At 48.7% G+C, this 13,040-nt stretch overlaps 1 protein-coding gene across 8 annotated transcripts in view; it reads right to left on the bottom strand.

Moving 5' to 3' along the window:
- ppfia2 (PTPRF interacting protein alpha 2) overlaps positions 1-11,631 on the bottom strand; it is a 128,162-nt gene extending 116,531 nt beyond the window's left edge. For all 8 annotated transcript variants that reach the window (XM_030341989.1, XM_030341990.1, XM_030341992.1 and 5 more), the window contains exons 1-2: positions 11,311-11,631; positions 250-505 (exon numbers count right to left, since the gene is read on the bottom strand). In XM_030341989.1, the coding sequence (XP_030197849.1) occupies positions 250-498 (249 nt within the window). In that variant the 5' untranslated portion in view covers positions 499-505; positions 11,311-11,631. The remainder of the gene's footprint in view (positions 1-249; positions 506-11,310) is intronic.
- Between the last annotated feature and the right edge of the window lie 1,409 nt (positions 11,632-13,040).

Below are 13,040 nucleotides of genomic sequence, written 5' to 3'. Positions count from 1 at the left end.
CGTTCATTTTCTATCCACGTTTTACCCTACCCGATCTGCGAAGTTCTTCCTTCGCGTTCATAATTTCCGTTCGGTGTTTAACAGTTCCCGCTCTGCAAAGTTCTTCTTGCGTTTCTTCAAAACATTCTTTCTACGTTTTCCGTAACTTCCTTCCGACATTTCACACTCCCCCCTCCACAACCTCCCTTCTACGTTCTCACGATCTCCCATCCGGCCGTCCTCTGACCCCGCCCAAAGCGGAGGCCTTACCTGGGGGAGGGCGGAGCTGAGCTGGCGCTGCAGCGAGTCCCGGTCGTAGACCACGTCCTGGGCGTGCTGCTGGGCCAGGACCAGGCTCTCCTGGGTCTCCCGCAGCGTGTCCAGCAGGCGGTCCCGCTCGTCCAGCATGTTCACCATCAGCTGCTCGAAGTGCGAGTCGGGGTCCGAGGCGCTGCTCTGGGACCCCCGCTGGCTCAGCGCCGTGTCCTCGCTGATGGTGGGCATCACCTCGCACATCATCCTGACGCTGCGGGGGGGGAGGGAGGGAGGGAGGGAGGGGAGAGAGTGAGGACGAGGGCGATAGGGAAGGGGAGAGGGGGGAGTGAGGAGGTAGTGGAAGAGGGAAGGGGAGAGGGGGGAGAGAAGTGAGGAAGAGGGTGATAAGGAACGTGGGATGTGGGGGAAGAGGATGAGGGGGTAGGTGAAGAGGGAAGGGGAGAGGGGAGGGGGGAGAGTGAGGGAAGGGGGGGGGTGTGGAGGAGGGAAGAGGAGAGGGGGAGTGAGTGGCAGGTGAAGAAGGAAGGGGAGAGGGGGGGGGGTGAGGTGTTAGGTGAAGAGGGAAGGGAGAGGAGGGAGAGTGAGGGGGGGTAGGTGAGGAGAGTAAGGGAGGGGGGGTGAGAGGGGAGGGAAGGGGAGGGGTGTAAGGAGGAGGATGAAGGTGATGGAGAACGAGTGGACGGGATGCATGGGGGAGAGGGGGTGGGCAGGGATGGGAGAGGAGGTAGAGATAAACGTGTCATTACAAAGCACTGATTGGAAACTCATCAGGGATGGATTCATCGATGCGCAGAACGCACGGGGGGGGGGGGGGGGGGGCCATTGTGAGTGGCTCTACTGTTTTGTCTCATCCACATGTCAGCGTCTCCCCGTGTACTCGTAGTACTACGGGCAGAACCCCGCCGTGCGTACCGCGACTGGAAGTGACGGCTAGCTTCCCAGGCGGCCGCGGCGGGGACTTTAGCATTTAGCATGCGCGCTGGGATCGAGCCGGGGCCCGGGCTGGGACGGGAAGCGGAGCTGACACACTGGGAGCCGCGCTGCGCCGTCTCACAGCCCCAGCCGCGTCACGGCCAAGCCCGGGCCCCGTTGTGTGGCCCATATTTCACGCTCGTGTGCCTTAATGGGTCGGCGGGGGCTGCGGTTGCGTAAGGCATCGTATCGTAGCAGCGGCGTTGTTGTGAGGAGGCCGCGGCGGTGGTGTTCTCTCCGAGTAATCTCCTCTGCGCCTCCCAAGGGAAGACCGCTACTACAGCCCTCGCTGCTGCATGATCTCATTGGGCTCAGCGCGCAGGAGGCTAGTAGTGTATTTATACACACACACACATTAGCCCCGGCTGAATCTGTCGTTTTAAGGACCAGTGTGGGAATTAGTGTTTACTACACTTTAGTGGTTTAGCAGCCAGAGTCCCACACTGAGTCATTAAGGAGCAGGTGAGAGGTCCAGTGGTTTTTTCGCTCTACTTTTCAGCCGGAATAACATCAGCCAAATACCCTGGGATCGGATGCAGTTCAATTCACCGAATTACAATCAATTACGCGACACTGAAAAACCACAGTGTTAAAAAAGGACGAAGGAGTATTTATCCCAAATTTGTTTTTTTATACAAAAACACTTGATAGCTCCAGGACGCGCTATGCTAGGGCCCTACACACCTCTGCCATCACGGTATCAGTATTTAAAAGCGACGATAATCATTCCCCTGTCGTTCATCCCCCTCGGTGCAGCATCAGGTCCAACGCCTGCTGCCTCCTCTGAATGGCTCCCCTTGTCTCCTGGCTCCCGGTCTGTACTCATGCCAGGGTCCATCCACAGGGGAGGTCTGCCGTGGCTTCCCCAGCGGCGGCCCTCTTCACTGGGGCTACAATGACAGGGCTGTGTGCCCTCTGGCAAGGACGTGCTGGAGCAAGCGTTCCCTTGCCAGGCGGCACTCGGGGGATTCTTACAAAAGCCCCGACGCAGGAGAGACCCAGACAATCTGCAGGCAGGCGGCCAGGCTCCCAGCTGGGGTTTTCAGGGGGACGGGGGGAGAGATCGGCTGGCGTTTAGTCCCGAGACGGGGGTCCGTCTGGCAGGCTGGGTGCGACACATGGCAGCCCCCCTACCCCCCATTCAAGATGGGACCGGACACAACATGGCTTCCTGGCTGGAGCCTGATCCAACCGAGTCTTGACTACCACTCGGTCCAGCTCAATGTTTCTCAACTGGGCCAAGAGTCAGAGAACACGGTTTGAAGAGGGGCACATAAATAAACCAGCGTCGATATTATGACTTAAATGGTTAAAGCGAACGACTGTGAATGGTAAATATTAAATTAAGTGCATTTATATAGCGCAGTTCTAACCAGTTCTAGTCAGTGGCCACTCAAAGCGCTTTACAATATTGCCAAACACTCAACAATTCATCATGCACACATTCACACACCAACGGCGAAATCACCCACGCAAGGCGACAGCCAGCTCGTCGGGAGCAGTCAGGGTGAGGCGCCTGGCTCAGCGACACCTCGAACACTCAGCTAGGAGGAGCCGGGGATCGAACTAGCAACCTTCCGGATACCAGCCAACCCGCTCTACCTCCTGAGCCACGTGCCGTCCGACCTCCCTGAATGCAGACACAGGCAGGTCACTAAGGCGAAGGCTAAAGGGCTCGTGTCATGCCACCAGGTACGGGTGTCATTAGCTGATGCAAGCCATTTTACACAGGGAAGGAATTATTTTCATGGTGACAAGTGGGCGTGTCCACCTCGATGTACGCTGGAAAGATCCGTCTACCAGCCTACCCAGTGGACCGTAGCAAACGTTGATCATCAATCCGGCATATATCTGGGTGGACACGCCCACTTGTGATGTCACTATGAAAATGACACCTGGTGGCATGACCTGAGGCCCTTTAAGGGTAGGCATCTTCCTCAAGGATGCCTACAGACTGCGAACATGGGGGGGATCAAACCCTGTTCCTTTTCGGGGGCAGGGAGTCGGACATCCTGGGCTCCTAGAGGGCCCCGTGACTCACCGTCTCACAGCGGAGCCGTCGGCCCTCCATTCAAAACGCTCTCTGAACTCCCGCACTGTGATGATCGACGAGCCAATCAGCACAAAAACCGCGTGTGCACTGCTGAACTGCTGATGCACAAGAAGACGGCATCAAATATGGATGCTGCAAAGAACCGACGCCGCGTCAGCCCTAACCAAGACGCTCATTAGACACTTGCGGCTTCCCCCCCGCTCTCTCGTCGTATTCCCCTGCTTTCTCTCTTTGTTTTACTGTATGGCCGGAAGAGGAAATGCGAGCGACCTGGATTCTTGTACCGCTGGTGCTTATGTTGCTAATTACGGCCTAATCAGTGGCGAGTGGCATGCAACTGGGAGGATGTGTGCTGATCCCCGCTGAGAGACGAGCGCACATAAATCACAAGGACGGTGTTGTCAGGGACAGAGCCGGTTTAGTTAAATGGACTGCGTTTATAAAGTGCTTTTCTAACCAGCGGCCACTCAAAGCGCTTTCGAATATTGCCTGACGTTCACCCATTCATACTCACATTTAAACAACGACGGCGATGTCAACCATGCAAGGTGCGACAGCCAGCTCGTCGGGAGCAGTCAGGGTGAGGTGTCTTGCTCAGTGACACCTTGACACTCAAACTAGCAACCTTTCTGGTTACCAGCCAACCCGCTCAACCTCCTGAGCCACATTCCGCCCTAATTATTATTAATGGACAAATAACAAGGTCATTGAATACAAGCAAGACACCTCCTGCAAGCAAATAATGCAACAACCACACACACACACACACACACACACACACACACACACACACACACACACACACACACACACACTGCGCAATAAATGCTAATTTAGCTTTGGTTTGGGTGGCTATTTATCCATGGATTTATAAACAACATTACTAGTATATTATCATGTATTCGCTTCTTCAACGGGTAGGTGGAACTACTTTAGAATTACTTATCTTTCACAGCACAGGGACAAATCCGACCACATTGTCGAAGAGCTTTGAGACTTTGTGTTGGTTTGATTGTTGGATTGCAGCTTAGGCACACAGCAGGGAATGGGTTTTGCTGCACGTTGAGAGGTTTGTTGACCATGTTAACGAGCCAATAAGAACAGAGAATGTAAGGCGATAAGGTTGGCCTCACAAAACTCCCTTGACAGTGTCTTAATGACGGTATATTTAGATGCCTTTTAAATTCACCCAAGTGTGCAGAACTTGCTCTCCATGCACAACTTGCTTCAATCCATGGAATTAACTGGTGCTAAAGCTACTTCCCCACCCCACACACACACACACACACACACACACACACACACACACACACACACACACAAACACACAAAAATTAATTATTTAGCGGGACGTGGAAGGCTGTTTTTCTCCGCCCCGATCGCCGAAGTGAATCCTGTGTGGTCCTTGCAGACTCATTGCAGACTTCCCAATACCAAAACCGCAGGGTGGGATCCAGACTACGGGATGTGGAGAAGACAGACAGAACCGTGACGTTGGTGCAGTCACGCTATGGCCAAAGCTCGAACCTACTAATAATAACACGTTGGTCCTTACATAAACCGCCTGTATACTAAACACATGGTGTTTCTGCCCTTTCCTGATGTTCCACAGCCCAGAGCATCATGTTTTCATACTTTACAGGTGTTGGCGGTAGTAGTGCTATGAAAGGCCATAGATATTATGCACAGTTAGCACACCACTGTTTTGGTATGGGCTCATTGACAGAACTCCCATAGTTTTCAGGATTTCAGTCCGGGTAAACCTCTCCATGAATAGTATGGGATTTATTTTAATCCACCAACCTTTTTTAGCTCTTACTCCGATTCTAGGTTCCTGCAATACAGGAAGGAGGCCACAGCCTAAGAACGAGTCCTTTTTAGTCTTTTTGCCTTTAAAAAAATCACAGCGAGGTGCTAACACTTTGGCTACCCAACGTTAGCTTGGCGGTCAAATTCTTGATTTTTGATTCACGTTCATTATTCGCACTCGTATTGTTGTCAATCTTGGGAGCAAGTGGATTCTTCCTCGGATGACGTTGCAAATAAAGTCTAGGTAAAGGAAATTACTCACTTAAGCTGGTTAAATAAACTAGGAATCCTAGGACTGCGCTTCTAGGACTGCCCTTCTGGAACTGCACTTCTAGATCTACGCTTCTAGAACTGCAGCCTCTTCTAGAACTCTAGAACTGCAGCCTCCTCTATCACAGGAGCATGCTGCTCACCTTGGTGGCAGACTGCTGCAGTCGCCACGTTGTTGTTTTATCTGTAGGTGTTGAAAAGGGCATAGTGACTGAATGAAGCGACTATTGCGACTGCAGTGATTACACAGAAATGTTACACAGTGTGATTATAATTAACACGTGCATTCCAACAATATTCTCAACGGTATTCAGAAACAGTGACGTCGACACATTTTTTCATCAACGACGTCCATGAATGGTGGCAGCCCGATCGGAAAACACTTTAGATGAAAGCAGATGCAAAGGGACTTAATGGTAACCGTACCAAATGGGATTTTCCCTTTGGAGATATTCCAGCACCCAGGAGTAAATCCCTTTATCTCAAATGAAAACTCAGTAAAAGGAAATATTACTCTCCAGAAGTGGACTCCAAGCAGTGTCCCCAAGGACCCTATAAAAATAACTGATAGATGGCCTCAAACCGGCGTCTTTCAGAGGCTTGAACCCAGAAACACTGTTATATATTTACCCTCCTTAAGAGGAGCCCTCTATCCCAGAGTCAACACAGACAGCGTCTCCCTGTCCACGGGGCAGTCCGCGGGATAGCAGGGGATCAAACCCGGACACCTTGCAGCTGGGAGTCAACCGCCCTTGTCCGACTGGACTGTCCCACCAGATCGGATATCTCCGACTCGGACGATAATAAGCCAGCAGAGTCCTACCACAATGCTGTCCCTGAGCTAGACACCTCGCCCTAACTGCTTTCGACGAGCTGGCTGTCACCTTGCATGGTTGACACTGCCGTCGTTGTGTAAATATGTTTATGCATGGGTGAATTTTAGGCAATATTGTACAGCGCTTTGAGTGGCCACTGGTTAGAAAAGCGCTGTGTAAATGCAATCCATTTACCATTTAACCTTCCCCACATTCGTCTTCACCCACCGAAGTGGAAAGATCTCACAGCCATGCTAACTCTGTTTAGCATGAGGATTACGTTTATCTGCCGAATTCTCAAATCGTATCTACCATTGGCTGCTGGCAGGTGTTCATTTGGGTCCATGTGAGTGAAGAAGAGAAAATAAAATCATTTTAACTCAAGTGAGGTAAAAAGTGTCTTTGGTTTTTTTCTCCAGGGTTCAACATGAGTGGGTTTATTGAAGATCAGCCAGTTGTCCCACATCGTTAGAACAGTGTTCAACAGAGAGCGAGAACCACACTTGACTTTGGAGAATGTAATCAGTAACGGGGCGGTTCAGGAGAATTAGCGAGTTCCGGAATGTCTTCTGTTCTGTTAATGTCATTCGTGGGAACATTTGGGAAGGAGAGATAGATAAGGAAGCAGAACGCACGTGCGCGGGCGCACACACACACACACACACACACACACACACACACACACACACACACACACACACACACACACACACACACACACACACACACACACACACACACACACACACACACACACACACACACACACAATGAGTTGAAGGCCCAGGTGGGGTGATTCAGCAATATTCCCCTTTGCTGTAACATCAAAGGAACCTGGCGGGAGAGAGAGATATAGAGAGGGAGAGAGAGAGAGATAGAGAGGGAGAGAGAGAGAGATAGAGAGGGAGAGAGAGAGAGAGAGGGTCTGAGAGAGATGAAGAGGAAGAGAGAGAGAGGGGGAGGGAGAGAAGGGGATCGAGATGGGAGAAAGAGGGGGAGGGAGTGAGGAGATGACGGAGAAGGCGGAAGCAATATAGTGGGGGAGATACAGAGTTGGGGAGAGATAGTGGGAGAAGGGGGGAGAAAGGAAGAGAAGAGGATGGATAGAAAGAGATGGAGATTGGAGATAGAGGGGGAGGGAGAGTGAGACGACCGAGAAGGCGGGAGTGATATAGTGGGGGAGATACAGAGAGGGGGATAGAGATAGCGGAGAGACATAGAGGGGGAGAGATAGAGAGAGAGATGGGGCCGGGAAGAAGAAGAGAGATTGAAAGGACTATCTTGGGAGTGATGGAGGCAGAGATAAAGAGAGAGCAAGAGAGAGAATGATGAGAAGGAGAGAGAGAGGGGGAGGGGAGGGGAGAGGAGAGGAGAGGAGAGGAGAGGAGAGGAGAGGAGAGGAGAGAGAGAGAGAGAGAGTGTTGAGAGAGAGAGCGTTGAGAGAGAGAGAGAGAGAACAAAGAATAAACACAACATCCGTCTGTAGATGTGAAGAGAAGCTTCCTGCTGCACAGGAAGTCGACAGGACTTTGATGACCCTGGCTTTGATGAATTAAAACTGACGTTTGTCACAATGTGACACAGCGTCCATCGCAAGCTTCACTCGCAGCCAGCTCATTAAATACCTAGAGAGCCAAATTTCCAGCCCTTGTCTCGTATAATCTGTATCTAGTTTCAAGCTATGCTGGAAACTAGATACAGATTATAACAGACAAGGCCTGGAAATTTGAATGATTTAATGGAGGGCATTCGTTTTTTTTCATAGTTCATAGTTTGTTTTGCGTGCCGACGGCATGAGGGCGAAGCAGGGCATCTGAAACTAACATAGCTTATGTATACACACATAGTATACACACCGTTAATCATATGCATGTTACATACACACACAGCATTCATGACATACCAAGACACATTCACAGTGCACAACACACACACTTTTTGAAATACAGTACATAACACACACACACACACACACACACACACACACCATACAAAGACAAATACACAGAACATAGCATACAGTACGTACCACACAGTACATACCAAACACAGTACATCACACACACACACACACACACACACACACACACACACACACACACACACATAGCATACAGTACATCACACACACACAACGTAACATACACACTACACAATATATAACAGATACAATACACACACACACACACTATTACTACTATCTGTGAGAAAACGAGAGAGACGTCTAATAATCATTAACACCAGGTTCAGGCTGACTTACGGCCCGACACTCTGTACTCAGTTTCCCAGACTGCATTGCATTCGATTAGACACCTATAGCTAGACCGATGCATTCTGGGAAACAGAGTGCAGTGCGTGTTAGTTCTCTCCACTTTCCTTTCCTCTTCCTTTGGCACCGCTAGCACCAGGTGCGTGGTGTGTTTTTTATGAATGGACTGGCGGGGCCCAGATTGGGCGGTAAAGCTCAGACCACAGTAGTGTGTGGTTGTGAAATGAATCTCATTCATATTTCTTCCCTGCGGAAGTAGATACACGATACAAATGGCGTCCGCTCGCCTGCCAAGAACGCCAGACACTCCAGATCCATCTAATCGCTGCTACGGAAGCACACACACACACACACACACACACACACACACACACACACACACACACACACACACACACACACACACACACACACACACACACACACACACACACACACACACACACACACACAGCAGTGGGATACTATCGAACATGGTCTAGAACAGTGGTTCTCAATCTCTGGGTCGCGGCCCATAAGTGGGTTGAGACAGGGGTCCGGGCATGGTCAACAATTAATACTTTCATTTTAAGGGAATTAACAAACTTAAGGGAAATAATAAGTTACTTTATTGATGCTTGACGTGAAATTCTTGGATTTGTTGATTCTCTCGCTCTTTTGACGTAGTAAATGTCAACATAGACTAAATATTCATCGGGTCCTTGGCCGATAGTACCTCCAAAGGTGAACAACTTTATGTGCCGCTACGCAGACAGTGGCGCACGTTTGGGAGGAGGACTCCTGCCTCATCAATTAATAGTCCTCTCCACTTTTTGAACCATCTGTGATCTGGCTAATTAGCAGCCAACCACAGGTGCAGCTAACGAGAGAAAGCAGCGGGTTCAGCGCAGTGGGCGGGGCTTACAAACATTGCAGGATTTATTTTATTCATTTCCCGCACCTGGAAATTTCCATTCACGGCTCACTTCGTTAGCGACTTGGTCTGATGTTGCACGGTCGTTAGATAACAGAGGCTACACGCATTGTAACTGCAACAGACAGACACTAGGTATGTGCTCACTGTATATTGAAATGCGGTCCTACCTTTCCATGACATAGTAGTAAAGCCCCCAAACTAATCAAATCGATATCATCCATCAGGATACTGGAATCCTCCGCGTCACAGTGCCTCAACCAATCGTCTGCATCGGAAGACAAGCCTTGATTGGTCAACAAAGTAAGACTGGTTGGGGATGCGGTGCGGCATTAATCAGAAATGTAAACGCCATCGATCAGTGCCTACAGAGCTTCGTTATGTACTTTGTGTTTGGAGGGACACCCCCTTTGAATACGAAGCATGGACAGGTGGAGGTAAAGTGTGTAGAGACCCTCATACACACACGAATAAGAACACGTTTGTGCATCAGGTGTGTGAGTGTGTGTGCGCGTGCGTGTGTGCATTGCCTCTAACATTACCCACAACTCCCGGCAACCAGGTCAGGCAAGCCGCGAACCGTCTGAGATTAAACACGGGACACGGACGGAGGTGAGGGCTCTGCGTGGCACCCTCAAGAGTTTGACTTGTGGCTGAGGACGTCTTGGCTGCAAGACAAACCAAACCACATGCCGGAACCCAACATTCGCTCCTCAGTGGGGATCTATTGGTCAAGCTTCGTTGGGTCTCGTTAGTAGTGAGGGTCTGCATCGTTTCATGAGCCCTCGAATGACACTTTGTGCCAGGAAAGGGTCAACTGAACTGATGGCGCTTTTGCGTTGAGACTGAAACCTTTTAATAGCTCTGAACCGCCTCTGCATCGTCTCAGCTCAATGTGACAGAGTGCCGACGCTAATAGCCATACAGTGTGCGCTCGCAAGATATCGTACATATCTCGTGCATTGACAAGACCGAGGACTGCTGTTTGAATGGAGCGGTCTCCACACATTTAAATACTTAAGACACAGATTAAATACTAGACACACTCTCTCTCTCTCAGACACATACACACACACAATTATGTGTGTGGGCATTTGCACAAACAGTCAGGTACAGGCTGAGTGTCGAACAAGAATATAATGCAGCTGACAGTCTGTGTGTGGATGATTGTATTCAATAGACACACATTCATATGTGTGGAGAGAGAGAGAGAGAGAGAGAGAGAGAGAGAGAGAGAGAGAGAGAGAGAGAGAGAGAGAGAGAGAGAGAGAGAGAGAGGTAAAGACACCAGTAGAATCGTGTATCCACTAGTGACTAGGCTACTAAAACACCAGTAGAATCATCGTTTATGCTTCTCTACTGTCTCTGTGACAGCGACACCACGACCACAGCAGCATCCTCGTCTCTTAAACAAACCCACGGGACCGTGACGCCGAAGAGCCTGATCTCATCCTCTTGTCGGTGTAAAAAACGATAATTGAGGAGAATCCTTGGCTATGTCTCAAGTGCATTACATCATGCATGCCCTCTCTCTCTCTCTCTCTCTCTCTCTCTCTCTCTCTCTCTCTCTCTCTCTCTCTCTCTCTCTCTCTCTCTCTCCCTCCCCTCTCTCTCTCTCGTATTCAGTGTCAGCTTTTTAACAGTGTCAATGACGGCTGGATGTATGGCTGCACTGCACGGTCCACGATCTCACACACACACACACACACACAGACACACACAGACACACAGACACACACACACACACACACACACACACACACACACACACACACACACACAGGATCACTCCCACTTCTGCATTTCGCACACATCAGTTCAGAGTTGGTGGTGTAAGAGAGGAGAAAAATCACCTTGAGCCACGGGCATGGTCGGGGTACCCGAATAAAAGACCCCCTCAGAATCAGAGCATCGAAGGTCAATGGAATGCAACGATTTTTTTAATCATACTCACAATGGATGTCTTCGCGATCAGCGCCTTCCTTAAACGGATCAATGTCAAGTGCAGTCACTGCAAAGGTAACCGGATTCACACAGCTGGCATCACCATCAGAGGAACCCAGTCCTGCAGGACGCCAGGGGGAAGCTGCCCACACGCTCCTGCTCCTGCGCGAGACCACCGAGGCGAGACGCGGCTCATTCCCCCGCTGACATGGTCCGAGAAGAAGGAATAAAAAATCATGCAAAAAATAGAAAAATAGCCAGGTCAACGTGTGAAATCGGGCTGTGCAGCAGCAGCTGGAGACACTGAGGTGGAAGCAGTAGCGCCAGTGGAAACGCTGGAGAGCGGAGGAGCTGGACGAGACCATTGTGGCTCCAGTCAGAGGGGGACTGGAGGAGAGCTTCTTAAAGTTACACATGTTCATTTCATTTCAGAATCAGAATTACTTTTAATACATCTTATTGTACGTGTAAATACACAAGGGTGAAATTCTAAGGCTTGGTTCCTCAACAGTGACATAGCAGCAACAATTCAAGATAAAGTAATTGATGATATGTAGGCCTACAATATAAAAGTAAGTAGCAGCAGTGATCACAATAATAAATAATAATAATAAAATAAATTACGAAGTCAATATAATAAGATAAACTAAGACAGTGGTAATAAGTTATAATATGTAATGAGGTGTGAAGTGTAAGTTTAAAGTGTTCCAGTAGCCTATTAGTGGTAGGCCACTAGCCACGGTTGATTCTAGCGCACAAATACTGTGCAAATTACAGAAAAATATATGGATTTAAATAGTCTATTGTTGTAGACTACTTAAATAAATAAAAACATTCTGGGGCTAATATCACATATATTCTGAAGGGGCTAATATTACACGGGCTGAGATTTTGTGCGTCTTCCACAATAATTTAAGTGGATAGATTTCAGTCGATTAAAATAAAAAAACACCCTTTACTTGGCCATCGAGTTGTGACCTCGCATCACGAATTATAACAATTTAATTATTTTCTATAAAATTAAACGGGAAAAACACATTATTCAACATACAAATATCGTATTTCTTTTTGTGTTTAATTTTTCACTTCAGAAAATGAATCCAACATGTTGAGTGCTCCCCTTCTCCGCCGGTGCAGATGGTCTGTCCAAGCCCCAGAGTGAGAGTGTAGTAATTGGTCAACGAGAAGAGAAAGTGAGAGGAAATGGGTGTCACCTTGAGGGTGGAGGCTCACCCTCGTGTACCCTCATGGTAATCCACCCATAAAATAATCCGACCAGCTCATATCATTGGTCATTTCCCTCAGTTATGAAACCTCCTCAGCAAAAATAATTGTAAATTCAAAATGGATTGCTAAAATATATAAAGAGACTTTGAAATAGCAAACGGTTATAGCTTGTGGATGAATATTAATTAAGGAGAGTTTGTCCAAGTCGCGTTTGTCTGATTGGCTGTGATGCAACCTTGCGTAATGACCAATTAATGTATCCCCTGTCGTTTTTCTTTCACTTTATTAATCGATCGAATTGCTCCACAGAAAATAAATCAGCCAACAGAAAGCATAGTGAGAATTTACGTCCCTAATCATAGTAAGTAGATCTAGACTAAGGCTTTTTGTGACTTTAGGACTGTCCCTCTTCCAAAACTACTTTCAAAGAGCAGGTACCTAAGGAAGCTTATCAGATGTTGCGGTTATAAGGCTCCTCGTTATTTAGTCACAATAATTCCCTTTGTTAGTATG

The sequence above is a fragment of the Gadus morhua genome, chromosome 19 (assembly GCF_902167405.1).
Source record: "Gadus morhua chromosome 19, gadMor3.0, whole genome shotgun sequence".
In the NCBI taxonomy this organism is placed as follows: Eukaryota; Metazoa; Chordata; class Actinopteri; order Gadiformes; family Gadidae; genus Gadus; species Gadus morhua.
Note: the sequence above shows the minus strand (reverse complement) of the source record. Positions and strands in the feature narration are given on the sequence as shown.